We start from the raw sequence: 18,952 nt of genomic DNA on the forward strand, positions 1-18,952 counted from the left end.
TAATCAACTTCCAGAGAAGCAAAATAAGCTAAATCTTTTGGATTGGTTTAAAGAAGAGCCATTTTCAATGACATAAAGCCTCAGGCCTCACTTGACCTCTGGCTTTTTTGTGTGTGGCAATATTCAGGATACTTCAAAGCATTTCTGAATACCGTTACTGCACTGGCCTCCACCACCTTTGCTGGGAGACCCGCCCATGCTTCCACTACCCTTTCAGTCAAGGAGAATCTTCTGATCCTACCCCCTTCCGGCATCAGCATGGCATGGGATGAAAATGTGCTGTATCCGAAGGTTTCTGTGATATTCCCAAATTGGAGGTTTCTCTTATTGAGCTGTATATCTTTTCTGCCCTAATTCTTATCTATGTCCCGAGTAGTCCTCTGTACCACCAAAGCGGGTAAATATCTTAAAGCAGATCACACCTTTAAAATTTCTTCTATTCGATGGCACATAAGATTTTGTTTCCGTCAGTCCCTTAGCAACGACAGTCATTACATATTCACAATGACGCGGTGGGCTGGTGGATCTCAATTCAGGGATATTTTCAGCACACATGCCCAGCATGCTAAAAACGCCCCGATCATCATATCCGTCAGATCTTGCAGAGAATACATTCATCATCTAAAAAAATAAACCTCATTTCATGTCTCCTAGGAAGTGCGTGGCTGCAATAATGACTTTGTCCTAAATCGGTACGTTTACATTGTAAGATCTGAGGGGTCCAGGGCAGTGTGCACTATACAGAATGAAATCATTAGTATCCAAAACGGATGTTGTATTTGGGCGTTTTGCCTCTTGTTATGCTGCAAGTTGGGGATCTAATAATCGAATAGTGTCCGAGACTTTAAACGGAGATTGAAGTGACCGATTTAAAGAAATGACAACGCTCCCTGCACCAAATTTGTTGGTGCAAATGGCTACTTTTGTCTCTCTCTCTTTTCCAATGTCATGCAAATCCCAAATGTATTGTTATGAGACCGCTCCAGATTACACTGAGCTGTCCTGATGAAGAAACACTGATTTAGCATGTGATTAATGTCATGTATTAATTACTGTATAACAGTAACGCCACGTTCATCTCCCGGCACCGGGAAGCTTTTCAGGGCATTGCAAACTTCTGGATGTCAGTTACAGTCAAACACTGGTCCACTGGCTGTAAGCCCGGGGGCGGCCAACTCCAGTCCTCAAGGGCCACCAACAGGTCATGTTTTCCAGGATATCCCTGCTTCAGCACAGGTGGCTCAATCAGTGGCTCAGTCTTGAGGATTGGAGTTGAGCACCGGTAAACGGTTTAGCAAAGTCCTAATGAGTAATGATAACAACAAAAAATGATTGCATGACGCTTGCTTAACATCGCTTTTTGCAAACACGAGTCCCTTCCCCCGAAAGATCTCATCATCTAATTTTAATACGCGGAGTACCCGAGTCACAGGGATATCACGTGACTTGCACGAGGTCATACGAAGAGCGGACGCTGGGATTCCGAGCGGGTTTGCCCCCGGCTCCGACGGCGGAGTTACTCCCCCGTTCTGTACAAGGACAACACTGCAGTCGTGTTTTCTAAGAGAGCCAAACAACGCACCTGTATCATGTACAGCTGCGCAACGCGGTACTCCTCCACCGTCATTGGGAGCGGGATGCGATATTCCTTAATGAGCATCTTGAAGTCCAATTTGCGGCTTCCTCCGAGCTGCCTGAAACAGTCGCCAGGTGGACTTTAGCGGACGGTCTCTAAATGACTTCCAAGGAACTCATTGAGGGGAAACCTGAAACAAGAAGGGGTACAGCAAAGTTAGTTTCCGCCCGCCGTGAGGAAGGAGCGTGTTATCTCTGCGTCTTTTCATACCGGTTGCTTTCATAGTTGTCGGTGACGATCTAATCCAGAGGTGCTCGACTCCAGTTCTCAAGCCAGCCCCCCCGCCCCCAACAGGTCAGGTTTGAAGGATATCCCTGCTTCAGCACAGGTGGCTCAATCAGTCCCTGCTTCAAGACAAGTGGCTCAATCAGTGGCTCAGTCTTCAACTGAGCCACTGATGGAGCCACCTGTGCTGAATCTGGGAAATCTTTAAAACCTGACCTGTTGTGAGGGGGTCTCGAGGACGGGAGCAGAGCCCCCCTGATAAGCCCCCCACATTGGTAGCGTTTCTACAGGCGCGTTGCAATATAACCGGTAATGTGCATCCGGAAGGTGATACCGGGGTATGTTTTTCCCGCTGCGTACAAATCACACACCAGCCCCTTTTTGACACGGTTTGGCGTGGTTGTAATAAGGCGAAAGCAGTCACCCAAGCAACGCTCTTTGCTCTGGGTTCCAACATTCGTTGCGAGGTGTGCTTGGGAGCACATCAAATTTAGCATTGAATACTTTGTGGCTGCTACATCTATAAAATCTACTGTATACTGCTCTGCCATTACACAGCCGAAATCTCCAATGCAGCTGAGAAACGGCATCAGCATAGCCATCTTTAATGGGACCCGCCAATATTACAATATATTACAATACATTGCGCTTCCTGTGAAAAATAGGTTAAAACAAAGACCATCCATCGCAGCTGGACAAGATAACCACCCTATATTTATATATTTATAGTTCTATTGATCCAGAGCAAGGACGGCCAACTCCAGACCGCAAGGGCCACCATCAGGTCATTCTTTTAGGATATCCCTGCTTCAGCACAGGTGGTGCAGTCTTCAACCGAGCCACTGATTGAGCCACCTGTGCTGAAGCAGGGATATCCTGAAAACCTGACCAGCTGGTAGCTCTTGAGGACGGGGGTTGCCCGCCCCTGATCTAGAGGAATCAAGGCGACAAAACATGGGGAAAGGCAAATTTGGGAAAGTTTGACAAGATTATAAAGCGACAGATGCATGAACCCCAAGGAAGGAAGCAACAAGTGCACATTATTATGCCGTATTAATATTTGTCATTAGCTACACACACAAACAAACAGACAGTAATATGCCTGCAAAAACTTATTCTAGGTATAATTACATATACACACAGCCATTAACGCACAGCTAAAAGCTTCCAAAGTCTCAAATAAATCAGATGTAATATTGAATATTTTTTTGGGAATACAACGGCTGCTGAAAATGACGGAGCGTGGAGCAGTTCACCTGATGTCCGGCTTGATGTCCCCTGTGCATCCAACGGCTGATATTGTGCTTCCTTATAAAGAACTTACTATTTACCCGCCTGTTATAAACCTACACACAGAGAATACAAGTGTAACCTTTACCTGTGGCTGTAAAAAGAGTGTGTAACCTGCATTAGAGATACCAGTATGCAGCAGATGGTCCAAAAAATAAATAAAAAATGTGTTAAGTGCGTAAGTGGAAAGAGTGTGGTAGTGACCGGCTTCACAAGCACAGTATACGGTTACAAGATACCATAACGTCACCCACTTTTACCGTTATTTTAGGATGAACGCACATTGACATTAGCGAGTAGGTCTTGGGAAGGTAAAGTGATTGAAATTAGGACCAGGCAGAGTTCAAGTGGAACAGGCACCAGCAACCTTGTATAATAACAATAATAAACTATTTCATATAGCACTTTTCTCCCAGTGGAACACAAAGCGCGTCACAATCACAGTATAGTTCACGGTTAAAAGCACATAGGAATGTTACAGACACCGGCCCTTCCCAGATGCACTAACAATCTATGGTTTTGGTGCCTGGGGCACAGGGAGATAAAGTGACTTGCCCAAGGTCACAAGGAGGTGACACCAGGAATTGAACCAGGTTCCCCTGCTTCAGTGCCAGTCAGTGTCTTTACTCACTGAGCTACTCCTCTTTTGCATAACAAAACCAGCACTGTAACTGTCTCCCATTCATGCTGGCCACAAGGGAACTGAGCTAAAACACTGCATGTCGACGTCTGATCAGGGCAAAGGAACATGTTTGGGGTACCTTTGACCCTTTTATTAGCTAAAGGTTGTTTGAGGAGCTGTAAGTGTTGCTAATGGCCACCAGTTAAGGCAGGGGTTCTCAACTCCAGTCCTCAACACCCCCCAACAGGTCAGGTTTTAAGGATATCCAAGCGTCAGCACCGGTGGCTCAATCAATGGCTTAGTCAACGACTGCACTACCTGTGCTGAAGCAGGGATATCCTTAAAACCTGACCTGTTGTGGGGTGTTGAGAACCCCTGCGCTAGGGGGTTAAGGACGCCCAGTTAGAGTTCAGTGACCCTTTGCTCCGGCATTACTCTATTTCTAGCAGCTGAAAATAGACTTTCCTCCGAGAGCAGATCCCAGATGTTCCTAAAGGATCTTTCATACCCCTCCGTCCGTCCCTCTCTCTGTCTCCTAGGTAACGGGACCACACAAACAACATCAGCAGATCGTAGGGAAAATATACAAGATGCCAACCGATGGGACCTCTGCTCACAGTGCGAGAGAGGCCAGCACAGCAGGGCACAGGGCCTCTGCTCACAGTGCGAGAAAGGCCAGTACTGCATGGCACAGGGCCTCTGCTCACAGTGCGAGAGAGGCCAGCACAGCAGGGCACAGGGCCTCTGCTCACAGTGCGAGAGAGGCCAGCACAGCAGGGCACAGGGCCTCTGCTCACAGTGCGAGAGAGACCAGCACAGCAGGGCACAGGACCTCTGCTCACAGTGCGAGAGAGGCCAGCACAGCAGGGCACAGGGCCTCTGCTCACAGTGCGAGAGAGGCCAGCACAGCAGGGCACAGGGCCTCTGCTCACAGTGCGAGAGAGGCCAGCACAGCAGGGCACAGGGCCTCTGCTCACAGTGCGAGAGAGACCAGCACAGCAGGGCACAGGGCCTCTGCTCACAGTGCGAGAGAGGCCAGCACAGCAGGGCACAGGGCCTCTGCTCACAGTGCGAGAGAGGCCAGCACAGCAGGGCACAGGGCCTCTGCTCACAGTGCGAGAGAGGCCAGCACAGCAGGGCACAGGGCCTCTGCTCACAGTGCGAGAAAGGCCAGTACTGCATGGCACAGGGCCTCTGCTCACAGTGCGAGAGAGGCCAGCACAGCAGGGCACAGGGCCTCTGCTCACAGTGCGAGAGAGGCCAGCACAGCAGGGCACAGGGCCTCTGCTCACAGTGCGAGAGAGACCAGCACAGCAGGGCACAGGACCTCTGCTCACAGTGCGAGAGAGGCCAGCACAGCAGGGCACAGGGCCTCTGCTCACAGTGCGAGAGAGGCCAGCACAGCAGGGCACAGGGCCTCTGCTCACAGTGCGAGAGAGGCCAGCACAGCAGGGCACAGGGCCTCTGCTCACAGTGCGAGAGAGACCAGCACAGCAGGGCACAGGGCCTCTGCTCACAGTGCGAGAGAGGCCAGCACAGCAGGGCACAGGGCCTCTGCTCACAGTGCGAGAGAGGCCAGCACAGCAGGGCACAGGGCCTCTGCTCACAGTGCGAGAGAGGCCAGCACAGCAGGGCACAGGGCCTCTGCTCACAGTGCGAGAGAGGCCAGCACAGCAGGGCACAGGGCCTCTGCTCACAGTGCGAGAGAGTCCAGCACAGCAGGGCACAGGGCCTCTGCTCACAGTGCGAGAGTCCAGCACAGCAGGGCACAGGGCCTCTGCTCACAGTGCGAGAGAGTCCAGCACAGCAGGGCACAGGGCCTCTGCTCACAGTGCGAGAGAGGCCAGCACAGCAGGGCACAGGGCCTCTGCTCACAGTGCGAGAGAGGCCAGCACAGCAGGGCACAGGGCCTCTGCTCACAGTGCGAGAGAGGCCAGCACAGCAGGGCACAGGGCCTCTGCTCACAGTGCGAGAGAGGCCCGCACAGCAGGGCACAGGGCCTCTGCTCACAGTGCGAGAGAGGCCAGCACAGGAGGGCACAGACCTCTCTGGTCCTTCTAAAAACGGATGAACCTATTGGGACTAGTTTACGGGTTTAGACGTATGTTAATAAAATAAAAAAAGAAGTGTTATTCTTTACCGTCTAATCCCAGCGCATTTTGACCACTAGAAAAGTTTAGGGCACGGTTTTTTTTTGTTTTTTTTTAAGAGCAGGTAGTTGATGCATGGACCTTTCTTCCAGCAGAAGTGGGGGTACATACAACGAATTTGAAAATACTTGGCATTGATACACAGGGACTCAACTGAGATAGGAAGTGACAAATCTAGATCTTGGGGTATATGATTCTGCAGTAAGTTGGGAAAATGGAAAAATTAAATGGACTAAAATAGTCCCTATCTGCTGTCACTTTTTAAATGGCAAAGAAATGGTTGAATAGCGGGGTGCTCTCACTTGTATTGTAACAAACACTGTAACTTTGTAGGATAGTACCCTGTGCCCTGACACCCTAAAGAACCTTATCTTTTGAAAGTCAGGTTCTTGGCAAACAGGAAGCAGCTGCTGTGTATAAGAAAGATGTAGAAACATATCATGCAACAAACACAGAGGTTCCATGTTTCTCCATATAGAATCACACGGGGACAAAGGTCAGACGGACATCGCAAAAAAACAACGGGGATAGATCTCCGCAGCATGCTGGCAAGAACAAATATCCTATTAACCCTTAAAAAGAAATCTCTGCTCAGATTAATAGAGCTAATAGGACAGCACGCATGGACTGAGGAGGAGACGTCTGAGACGGTGTCTCTTCCTCTATGTAAACATGTTACTCTGTAACACCAGTGCTTTGTAAAGCACAGCTATGCACAATAAATCCACTTTTCCCTGAAGAGCTGACACTCTATGCCAAGGAGACAGTGGTTGCCCAAGGTCACCCACCAGTACTTCCACCAGAGGGGCCCCGCTGCCAGCGTGCCGCCATGGGCACCGCAGAAGCCAAGGCCGGCCCTGCGAGAGCCACGGACGGAGTTGAACACGCACGGATATTGCGAGCCGGTACTTTGTTGCTTATATGGGTGCTGCGCCCATGTGTGTGGGGAGAGATGCAGATGGCATATGTTGCGATATACTGCCCAACATTGCCATTGAACCCTATAAATGTAGGGAGGTAGAAACCCACCATAAGCACAATGTTACAGAGTAAGGGGCACTGTAATTGACTGCCAATGAAGTCGGTGAATGTAGAACAGTAACAGAGAGACAGGGCCCCCCAGAACAGTGCTAACGTTTCCCACTGGGAATCGCAGCTTAGAATAAATGTTAGCAGCATTGTGTGAATACCTGTGCCAGTGTTACCGATGTATGCACGTGTGTGTGTGTGTGTGTACATATATATTTATATATATATATATATATATATATATATATATATATATATATATATATACAGTGGTCGTCAAATCACAAAAAAATCTACTCGCCACCTAGTACCACACGTGTGCTGCTTGGGCCAATAGGAGCTCGCCACGCTGTTAAATCCACTCGCCCGGGGCGTGCAAATGTATAGGTTTGTCGAACACTGTACATATATATATATATATAAGAAAGGGCAGATGGCACACACATATTGCAGAAAAGTAGGTGCTTATCCCATACAAACAGTAGGTATAAATAAGTTCCTTACCAGGCAGATCCAGAGTCCCAGGGCCACAAAGCAAGGAAGAGACCGCACACTCAGTTGTATCCAAAAAAGAAGTGTATTAGAAGAAAACAGGCACATTCACCCGAGTGTGCGGTCTCTTCCTTGCTTTGTAGCCCTGGGACTCTGGATCTGCCTGGTAAGGAGCTTATTTTTCTATATGTGTGTGTGCATATTTACATATATATATATATATATATATATATATATATATATATACACACACACACACACACACACACACACACACATTAAAATGTATTATTCATTTCATTATTTATTATGAAAAATCTGTTAATTAACTACTACCATTATTATTTGGTGTATTTGTTTGAATTTGCACATTTACCTGATGTATTTTTTCTAATCACAGATAAAATCTATTGTAGGTTGTGATTCGGCAGCAACAGGAGAGTTCTTCATGGATAGAATGACAGCGTAAAAAGCTTTCAAAATCTCACTGGTTACTTCTTTAACAGTAATGTCATATATACAACCGAGAATGCACTTTGATGAGATCACAAGCATTGTATGATGGCCAGATTATTCCTGTCGATGCCCAAGGGATTTCAGACATCTGTAATAATACAATACCCCCGGCCCTCAGACTCCTGCATTTTAGCTATCATACGTCCAGCTGAGATCTCGAGTTGCAGAGCTTGGCTAATGCGGGCAGCGATTGTAATCTGTTTCTGATTAAACGCAGGCAATGTATCCTAAGATTGCAAAACTAGTTTACATCCTTCAGGAAACCGCTGGGGAGGGGTGCTGAGAAAATCTGGGCCACCATTTGGGTTCTCCGTCAAATTACAAATGCCGCGTTTCTTATCGTTAGGTGGGGACATGGAACGGCGTGAGTTTGCTACGGCTTCCTTGCTGATCCCCTTTGAATGCCACAGGCCGCGATCATGTGCCGGCTCGTCAGCGCAATCCCGTGAGCGCGACATCCTTGATGGCGGGAATGGAAGAGGAGTCCTCTTCTGCATAGATCGCGTTGAGCGCTCCACAGGAACGCAGAATGCAATCTTCCCTAGAAATTGAGCAGAAAGCCCAGGACGTGGCCAGTGCCATACCCCCATGACACTGGCTACATGGGGAACCCAAAGGGTTAAACCCCTTTGAGGTCAGAAGGGCTAACAATGCATTGCTTTGCCCCAAATAACCCCACGTAGCAGCGTTTGGATGATTAATATTTGAATGAATCTCCTTACAGCATATAACGCCGGTATTCTAATAAAGGTGAAAAAAATAAATGTAAAAATATCAATCGGCCGTCGCTAATGAAGCCGACTCATTCCGCAGACCTGTGACGCTAGGAAAACGTCTCTCCTCTCTTTATTATTCATTGACCTGTGATAGTGCCGATCGGGGCACTATGGCACGGAAACTCCCAATGAAGTTCATACATTATCCCGCTTATCTTCTCAGAACTCCTCTCTATTATTTAGGGTTATTCTGCCTCCTCGGAACACCAGCCCTCTCTCCTCACTGATCATCTAGTGTCATCCTCACCTTATATTGCCTGATCAAGGGTGGGCTGTTTCTCTCCCCCCCCCCCCCCCATCCCGAAACGTTGCCTTATGATTTCCACATCCATCATGTGGTGAAATAAATATACAGCAACGTGCTGTTTAAGTGGCTTTAACCCTGCAGTGCGGTGGTCTTCTGTAACATTTCACATGGCTAAACAGGGGACTCAGGGGCACCCAAGACGAACGGGCACCAGAGGACCGACTTGGGAGCCACGGTAGCTTGTTCAAACAAAAGACATCGACATCACGCGTTTTCGCAGAGTATCCAGTTTATCCTCCCCCTTCCCACTTCTACGATGCTTAGAGCCTATTGTGTTAACTGATGTTAATCTGTTTGTTATACTTGTTTTAATCCTTTGTTCCCTGTGCCGCGGAACGCGTTGGCGCACGATTTCACAAAGGTACACAGATTTTGTTTATTTTATTAATAGTCATTCATTTATCTTACCCAGACCTTACCCTTCTGGGAGGTTTGTTATAGGAATTAGGAACTACAAACCAAAACATACAACCGCTGGCCTCATGTGGAAACATTATTGCAAGTCCACCCTTTGCCTGGAAAAGGTCTCTTGCAGAATCCCGTCTGCGGAACGCACAGGGCATTTGAGTTTCGGAGGGGAAGACTAACAGTCATGACGAGCTGTAAATCAATATTCCGAAGCCTGGCGCATCCATTTGCTGCTATTCGTGGCTCCGGTTTCTGGCCTTACCGCGAGTGCTGGAATTAAAAGCTCTCAGGCTCGCTGCAATCAATACCCTAGTTAAGAGCTTTGCAAAGTTCACAGGAAGCGCGACCGCCCCGTTTATCCTCAGCGCAGAATCTCATTGGCCCCGCAGTCCCTGCTGGTCGGCAGGGAAGTGGTTAAACAGCACCGTTGTTTAACTCCTTCAGTGCTGAGGATTACAAACAGCTACTTTCTATGACCAATGTATTAATTAATATTACCCCACATGTTAAGGAAGAAGTGGAGGCAGCGCTTACTCTGACATGCCTGCAAAGCCCACGCTAGAGCTCTAAAAATGAGATTGCGAGCTCTTCTGAGCAGGCACTGCTTCTGCTCTTATCACTCCACGGTGTGCTCTATATAAATGGATATGAATTATTATTATTATTATTACACACACTAAAGCTTCCCCAAAATTGCACAAGACTAAAATATTTGTCTTGTCGCCATCTGGACGCAAACAATCTAGGCACTGAGCCAGGGGCCTGAACACTTCATTATAAGACAATCTTCCTCTCAGCTCTGAGTAATGGACAGGCCCTTCCAGTGCTGCTTTCCTTGTCCGTCCTCCGCTATATGCAAAGCCAACTTTCCCTGCGTCTATTAGCCTGGCAGAGACAGATAAAAAGTGACAGGAAAGACTGCTCCTAGCCAACGGTCTGGGCCACTGGTCACAGGGAGGAGGCATTGGGTGGTGGGTGTTGGCACTGAGTGCTGCTGGGTGGTGGCACTGGGTGGCGTGTGGTGGCATTGGATGCAATAGGGGGTATGTGATGGTGGCACCGAATGATGCTGGGTGATGGCATTGGGTGGCATTAGGTGGTTGCACTGAATGATGCTGGGTGGTGGCATTGGGTGGCACTGGGTGGCAATAGGTGGTATGCGGTGGCGGTACTGAGTGCTGCTGGGTGGTGGCGGTACTGAGTGCTGCTGGGTGGTGGCACTGGTTGGTATGTGATGGTGATACCGAGTACTGCTGGGTGGTGGCACTGGTTTGTATGTGATGGTGGTACAGAGTGCTGCTGGGTGGTGGCACTGATTGGTATGTTGTGGTGGTGGTACCTAGTGCTGCTGCGTGGTGGCACTGGTTGGTATGTGATGGTGGTACAGAGTGCTGCTGGGTGGTGGCACTGGTTGGTATGTTGTGGTGGTGGTACCTAGTGCTGCTGGGTGGTGGCACTGGTTGGTATGTGATGGTGGTACTTAGTGCTGCTGGGTGGTGGCACTGGTTGGTGGCGGCACATAGTGCTGCTGGATGGCGTGCAGTGGCACTGGTTGGTGGCATTTAGGGGTTGGTGTGTGGTGGCGGCACAGAGTGCTGCTGGGTAGTGTGCAGTGGAACTGGGTGGTGTGTGGTGGCCTTTGGTGAAGGCACAGAGATCTGGCGGGTGGCACTGGGTGGTGAGTGGTGGCTTTTGGTGAAGGCACAGAGATCTGGCGGGTGGCACTGGGTGGTGAGTGGTGGCTTTTGGTGATGGCACAGAGATCTGGCGGGTGGCACTGGTTTTATATCACAAACAACTCTCACTTTTCCAGAGAATAAACACTCACTGTACCTGTTGAATCAGTGCATGTTAACATATTTACAACACACCTGTATATAACATATGCATACACCCGTATATAACATATGCACACACCCGTATATAACATATGCACACACCCATATATAACATATGCATACACGCGTATAAATATATATATTCTTACACTCCATGTCTTGGGTGACAAATTATATTGCTATATGAAAGTCATATAAGAAGTGGTAACTCTCCCATCACATCCATGTTTGGTGATAAAAACCTTTACAGCAAGAGGTCTTGTTTCAAGCCCCCACAATTGTCACCTGCGCCTCCTCACTTTGGCGTGCTAAATATTTGCCCCCTTTTATGGACCGGAGCCTTTGATCTCACAATCCCTTGTTTTTCCCCTAAGTGCCCCCCCTACTGACCATATAAAAAGCCGGGGCTACAAGCGGCTCAGTTGGAATAATATGTGGTTCAGACGCCCACGCAGCTAAGCGTGGAGGGGGGGGGAGGGGGATCTCATGCTCGAATGTAACCAATGCTTTGTCTAATATGCCCGGGAGCGCTCTACTCAACCTAAAAACGCGACATGATTATATTAACCCCGTCCCTGCCGGCGGGGACAGCAACGCATTGTCCTGCAGGGACGGGGTTCACGCCTGCCCTAGGAATGCATGCTACTTCGGTGGGGAAGATATGTCAGTTTTTGCGAGACAAATCCGTGCTAAGTACACACGCTTTGAAAATGTCAGAGACTTTCACTCTGGGGCACGACACGCTGCGTAAGCTGCCGCGGGGAGAGGTGGTGGAAACGAAGATAACAAAGGGGCCCCCGGTGGTGGAACAGCTCTGTGCTGACCACTGGAATGAGCCCTGACCACTGGAATGAGCCCTGACCACTAGAATAATAAAGAACTTTATTTGATAACGCGCTTTTCTCCCAATGGGACGTGTCACTATTACAGTATAGTCCGCGGCACACAGCATTGTACATCGAATTTTACAAACACAGGCCCTGCCCAGATGAGCTTACAATATAATTTTGGTGCCTGAGGCACAGGGAGATAAAGTGACTTACCCAAGGGCACAAGGAGCTGCCCCCAACCCCCTCCACCCCCATCCCACTCCCAAGCACACTGGGGGTTCCTGAGGGGGGGAGAAGGAGATGCAATCCTGGAGTGGGCTGAGAGAAGGGGATATGGGTCTGGAAGTGGGGGGGGGGGGGGAGGGGGAGATATGAACCTGGGAGGAGGGGGGGGGGGGGGGAGTATAGGCCTGGAATGGGGGAGAGGGGATTGGGGCCTGGGAGGGGGGAGATGGGCCTGGAGGGTGTAGTTATACACCTGGGGGGAGGGGGGATTGAATGACGTATGGGCCAGGGGTATAGGCCGGGGGTTGCTGAGATGGGCCTGGGAGGGGGGAGAGATGGACCTGGGAGGGGGGAGATAGGCCTGGGAGACAGGGGGGAGGGGGAGATATAGGCCTGGAGGGTGTAGTTATGCACCTGGGGGGTGGAGGGGATGAAAGACGTATGGGCCAGGGGGCATAGGCCGGGGGCTGCTGGGCAGGGAGGGGGGGGGAGGGGGAGGGGGGAAGGGGGGAAGGGGAAGCGCCTACCTGCTGACTTCGAAGATTGAAGGAGACCGTCAGAGGTGCCTGCCAGGGGGCCTTCTCTTCCACCTGCCTCTGACAGGCACCTCTGCAGACACCTTCCAGCAAGCCCCCTCTGCCAGATCTTGAACATGTTGCCGGCAGCGGGCCTGCACCCCTTGACTGACCGACCCCCCCCCCCCCCCCCCAGCAGCCCTGGTCCTTGGTTTCCGAGTCGGCGCCCTTACCCACTGCGCCACTCCTTCAGTCCGATAAACAAAATCCTTCATTGCTTTTGAACCAGGCGGTCCCTGGGAGGTACATGGCTCTGCTCCGGGGGGCGCCAGAGTGCCAGCAGGCTTAAATATAGATATATTTGTAACCCTTCAGCAGGCTGTCCTGAGGCTGTGCCGTGGTCTCTCTGCCCCTCAAGGGTTAATACCAGGCAGGCTTGCAGAATATATTGCATATCCGCGCTTGGCGCGAGTAGTGATGGAGGTAACAAGTCGCACGGCTGTTGCGTCGCTGTAGCAGCACAGGAGTTAAAGGACACCGCCACGAAAATGGAGATTGCTGCGCTATGAATTTAGGTAGAAACGCGAGTTACGAGGACCCGAAAGTTTGTCACAATGGGAAATACATAACAAACGTCCGAGATTACAGTATGTAATCTTTATTCCATTAATAGATCTGATTTGACGTCACATATATAATTCAGAAGCCGAGCAGAGTACAGGATGGAACGAGGACAGCAGCGTTGGATACTGCTGGAGCTATACAATCTTCTTATCATTTGCTGGACAGTCAAAGAAGGTTTGTGAAATAGCTTTGATATAAAGCTGCAGTGTCCTCCACCACTTCTATTCCTACCGCTGCTCAAAGGCAGGGGTTTGGCGTCACATTTTATTAAAACGTTATCTCTCTCTGGTTCAAGCTTTAGCGCTCTCTCTAAACCAGGGGGTGGCCAACTCCCGTCCTCAAGGGCCACCAACAGGTCAGGTTTTCAAGATATCCCTGCTTCAGCACAGGTGGCTCAAAGAGCCTCTGATTGAGCCACCTGTGCTGAAGCACTGAGCCACCTGTGCTGAAGCAGGAATATCCTGAAAACCTGACCTGTTGGTGGCCCTTGAGGACTGGAGTGTATCCATTTAGTACCAACGCAGGTAGATTTGAGGGCCAATTGTTGTTGGATTGCAAAAGCCATTGTGAAATGACCCCTCAATGTTGCAGTATGACGAGCATTACCTCGTCGGAGGTCACCAGCAGTAAATCCACAGGCAATTATTTGCAGTTTATTTACGGTGTTGGGTTTTCTTAACCGTTAGTGCGCCGGCCCCTACGGCACATCGTAGTAGAAAGGCCACAACTTTATTTAACAAAAACACATACAGTCCAGGTCCCACATTTCCGCCATATACAGTAGCTCCCATCCATCGAGCTCATGACCCTTCTTATCCTGACTCGGCCTCATCGGCTGTCCTCCTTGTCAGATGCCCACCTAACCATAGAGACGTGCGTGCCCGCTGCCCGACATACAGGTCCTCTGAACCATGAGCCTATATAATGGGGAGATGGTGAGAATGACCCACGGATCTCCTGACCACACCGCTGTGACAAATGCCCAAACCCCATCCTTACAAGGGAGGGAGGGAAACGACCCTCTTCCTCCATATTGTTCTGCTGGTAAACGCCCCTCCCTTTAAATACCCCAACGCCCGCCCCTCATATCAAAATATTAACCCCTACCCGACCGGAGGGCAAAAGGTTTGGTTCATGCTAAAGGAATCAACTGTTCTATGCTCTTTGCAAACCAACCCGCACTCTGATCATAAATGTAAAGTACGTGCAGAATAGGAGATTAATGACAGGATAATGTGCCAATATGTGTCCCCGTGGAACGCCGAGCAATGGATTACACTCATGTAATTGCTCGCAGCCTCGGTGAGGCTCAGCTGCTGTTAGAGAGATGAACACTGGCATGGGGACAGCGCAGGGTTTAATGCCAGCCCACTATTACTTAATTGGAGGCGCACACTTGTTGTTGATTGGGCGCACGGGGGCAAACTCCGCGGGAAACCTGTAAAAGGATAGATTGTGAAAGCGATGATCTGAGTGGGGAGTCTGCAGTTTAATTCAGCCGGGTATTTTGATATATTTTTTTGCTATGTTTTGGTTCGTTGCATACAGATTAAGAACGCCAGTCATTTCTTCCACGGACAAATAGATTTTTTGTTCCCAATACTCCTCATTCAGTGTGTGGAATATAAATAATAATAACAGTGAAAAACAGCATGTTCAATCTGCAATCCCAAAATACACTATAGGGGCGAGGAACATGTTCTGCATCAATGCCCTGCCAATAAACTAGGGGAGCAGAGAATAGCCTAAAAGGAGAAGATTCCCTCCCCTTTTATTTTACATGGGTGAGAAGCAGGGGTCCCCGGGGGCGAACAGTGTTAATTTCCGCTGCGGGGACCCCCTGCTTACCGAGATACTTAACGGAAAAGGCCAGCCTTGGAGTTATTTAAATGCCACCTGTCTCTCGGGCCAATAGGAAGCTGCGACATCATTCTATTGCTTTGCGTCACGCGGGTAATTTCAACCTCCATTTTGTTTCCCCTGGAGAGAGAGAGAGAGAGAGAGAGAGAGAGAGAGAGAGAGAGAGAGAGAGAGAGAGAGAGAGAGAGAGAGAGAGAGAGAGAGAGAGAGAGAGAGAGAGAGAGAGAGAGAGAGAGAGAGAGAGAGAGAGAGAGAGTGTGTGTGTGTGTGTGTGTGTGTGTGTGTGTGTGTGTGTGTGTGTGTGTGTGTGTGTGTGGGCGGGGGCGGGGGGGGGTTTCTTTCACATCTCAAATTGTGAAATATTTGAGTCACTATTTTGTCTCTGAGCAATGCAGAAGAACTGGATAGGGATCACACTTAGCCACTTCGGGAGGGTTTAACAAGGCACCAACCAGTGAGTTCAAAGGGAAAAGACGGGCGCTCTTCATCGACTGCCCTGTTGCTAAACTGCTGCAATATCGGATACTAGTAAAAACGTCCATTCCTGAAAATCTGACAGTGAAAAGGTTCAAATATTTTTACAAAATGATATATATATATTTTTTTTAAAGTTTGACTATTACCTTGTTTTTAGTTACAAATGTGACCCTTGATGGGTTTCTATTTAATCTTTTTCTTTGCTCTACCCCAGTTATAAGATAATCAAACTTACAAACTGCCCTCCCAACTAAGAAATGGAACAGAATAAGGCAGAGATAAGGCAGAGATAAGACCAATCACGTCTACACCAGATTTCTGGTTTCATCTCTAGGAAACAATTCTCTGGGTTTTTGAAGGCACCGAACCAACTACTTTTGACCGTGTTAGACATATCGTTGCTTGTTCAATTTTGTCTACGTGGCGTGCGCCTCTCACGGGCGGGGTACACGTACAGACGCTGCTTGCGAAGGCGGTCATTATTCCTCGTTTAGAAAGGACGTCAGTCTAGACCAGAGATTATAAATCATTTGAAAATATGTGGTGGGGGGCAGACAAGGGATGGGCATCTCTGTGCAATCGGGTGAGGGTTGTGGAGCGGCTGAAGGCAGTGCTCAGGGGAAGGGGTGCAGGCAGTGTTTGGGGGAGCGGGTGCAGGCAGTGTTTGGGGGAGCGGCTGCAGGCAGTATTTGGGGGATGGGGTGCAGGCAGTGTTTGGGGGGGTGTTGGGATGGAGTCGGTCCATGCTTAGAGGTTCTGGTGTAACTCTCCTGTTCTATCAACAGTCTCCCTTCTAGCCCAGAGCCCCCCAACTGTGTAACAGACAAAGTTGGGGTTCACAGACTTCCTAGACCATCTACGCCTCTGTAACAGGTCCTTACTAAAGAAATATGAACCTCTTCACAATATGAACCCTCTTCCCCAGAGGGGACCTGCCACAAAGTGATTACATTGCGTTATATATAAAGATAGAATATCCCTCTAAATGCCATTTTCTTTCTATTTTCTCTCAATTTTCTTTCAATAGAAGCATTTTGACTAAACCCTTATCACGGTAATTCTGCAATATTTTACTACATTTCTTTGAGTGTCAGCTCTGTGGATCAGAGATTCTTGCACTTCATGTACTTCAAGGTCTGATGCACAGTAAAAATAATGTTTTAACTATAGCTCCCTGTATACTAAAGTATGTTGTGTAAAGTGCTGAATACATGGTTAATGTAAATACTGTACAAATATACACACATATTTGAAGCAGCATTTGTTCCTCTTCTAGTTCATTCTCCATTAAAAATAATATGTATTGTATGATCTGTAACATTTAATTCAGTGTAGCATTAGGCTTCCATGAATAAATCTAATTAGATGCATCTAAAATGACAAAATAAGGTATAAAAATAGAGTGTTACTAACAAATATTTATTAAAAAGTGACAGCTTTTCAGATCATCCAGTTCCCTGCCTCGAATAAATCACAGTGACAGACATGAAAAAGGTTAAAAAAATCAATTAAAAAAAATTGATATTAAACACAATATAAACCGTACCTAAATCTATTCCATATATTTTACCGAGGCTTGTTTGGGTTGTATTTTGCAATTGTGAACAAACAGAAAGAAATGTGTGAGACATTACCCATCATCAAAACGGTTTGTGCGCTTTATATAAAAAGCTTGACAGATGGAACAATTGGCAGATCGCATTTCACAATCAACTTTTTCATTTTTTTTTTTACACAGTAACATTTTAGTACGGTCAGTACAGACAGACAAACACTCATCAAAACACTCGCGGTGTGCGCACCCCCCCCCCCCCCCATTACTCATGCTGTCCTTTGGAGAAAACCCCAGAGCGTTACTGGCCTTATAAAACAAAGGCATTCACGCTATATTGCCTTTTAGTATCGTGTAATGCAGGGGTGGGCAACTCCACTCCTCAAGGGCCACCAACCGGTCAGGTTTAAAGGATATTCCTGCTTCAGCACAGGTGGCTCAATCAGTGGCTCAAGACTCTGATTGAGCCACCTGTGCTAAAGTAGGAATTGATTGAGCCACCTATGCTGAAGCAGGGATATCCTGAAAACCTGTTGACCTGTTGGGGGGTCTTAAGGACTGGCGTTGAGAGCCACCTGTGCTGAAGCAGGGATATGAAAACCTGACCTGTTGGTGGCCCTTGAGGACTGGAGATGCCCACCCCTGGGTGTAATGTGTATTTATTCATAAGAACGAAACCAATACCTTATGTATTCTTGCAAAACCTGCCTGAAACCCGTACCTGCAACACCCGTAGCAGTAACATTCAGGCAAACACAGCCAGCCTCCAAAAAATACAATGAAAATCAAAGGGTTACTAATCACAGCTTTGCAGAAAAGACCCTTCCACAACCCAACACAACACCCATTATGGACCAATCTACGTTCTACAACTCGCAGCTCCAGAAGGCCCTGCGATAAACAAACATTTCCAAAAGCACACCGCCTCCGACAGGATTATCCCAAAAGGACTATTAATTATGATAATGGAAATGGCTGTAAAACACAGTTACTGTAATTGTGAGCGCTCAACACAAAATCTGTCTTGTGTAATGCAGTTATCATCCCTGCCTCCTGGAAGATGGGGGTTCTGTATTTGGCTCTGGTGTGTCGACACCGACACAGACACAAACAAAAACCCACAGGGAGCGTGGCGTTCACTTCTGCAGTACTGGAAGCGTTATAAGAAAACAAAACATCTGTACATAACAGTACCTGTGCAGAAGAAGGCTGCTCCTACACTTAGGTATCCGCGGCCAATGTTCTCTCCGAGGAAATGTTTCGGAGTGAAGGGGGCAGTCTGCTTAAGTTTGGGCTTATCCAGAGCACATTTAATTATTGGATGATCTTACACTGAATTATGGAACGGTCTTATTTCTGCTCCAAGCGCCGCTCGTATGTTTCAAAGAGAAAAGGATGAGGTAATTGTGTAGTCAGGTGGTAACTCTCAGCCCGGGCCCACAATAGAAGCAAATCACTGCGAACAACTAAAAAAGGAAATGACATTTAGAGGGAACAAAAACTTTCTATGCATAGAGATGGCTCAATTTCAGGGGTGGGCAACAAGTCCTCAAGGGCCACCAAAAGGTCAGGTTTTCAGG

General features: G+C 48.3%; 1 protein-coding gene across 13 annotated transcripts in view; it reads right to left on the minus strand.

Moving 5' to 3' along the window:
- Positions 1-18,952, minus strand: part of PITPNM2 (phosphatidylinositol transfer protein membrane associated 2) — a 206,790-nt gene that overhangs the window by 96,722 nt on the left and 91,116 nt on the right. For 12 of the 13 annotated variants that reach the window (XM_075568304.1, XM_075568312.1, XM_075568309.1 and 9 more), the window contains one exon: positions 1,583-1,766. In XM_075568304.1, the coding sequence (XP_075424419.1) occupies positions 1,583-1,660 (78 nt within the window). In that variant the 5' untranslated portion in view covers positions 1,661-1,766. Of the gene's footprint in view, positions 1-1,582; positions 1,767-12,871; positions 12,894-18,952 lie in introns of those variants that run through there. The other variant, XM_075568303.1, reaches the window with a different exon arrangement.

The sequence above is a fragment of the Ascaphus truei genome, chromosome 13 (genome assembly GCF_040206685.1).
Source record: "Ascaphus truei isolate aAscTru1 chromosome 13, aAscTru1.hap1, whole genome shotgun sequence".
Lineage (NCBI taxonomy): Eukaryota > Metazoa > Chordata > Amphibia > Anura > Ascaphidae > Ascaphus > Ascaphus truei.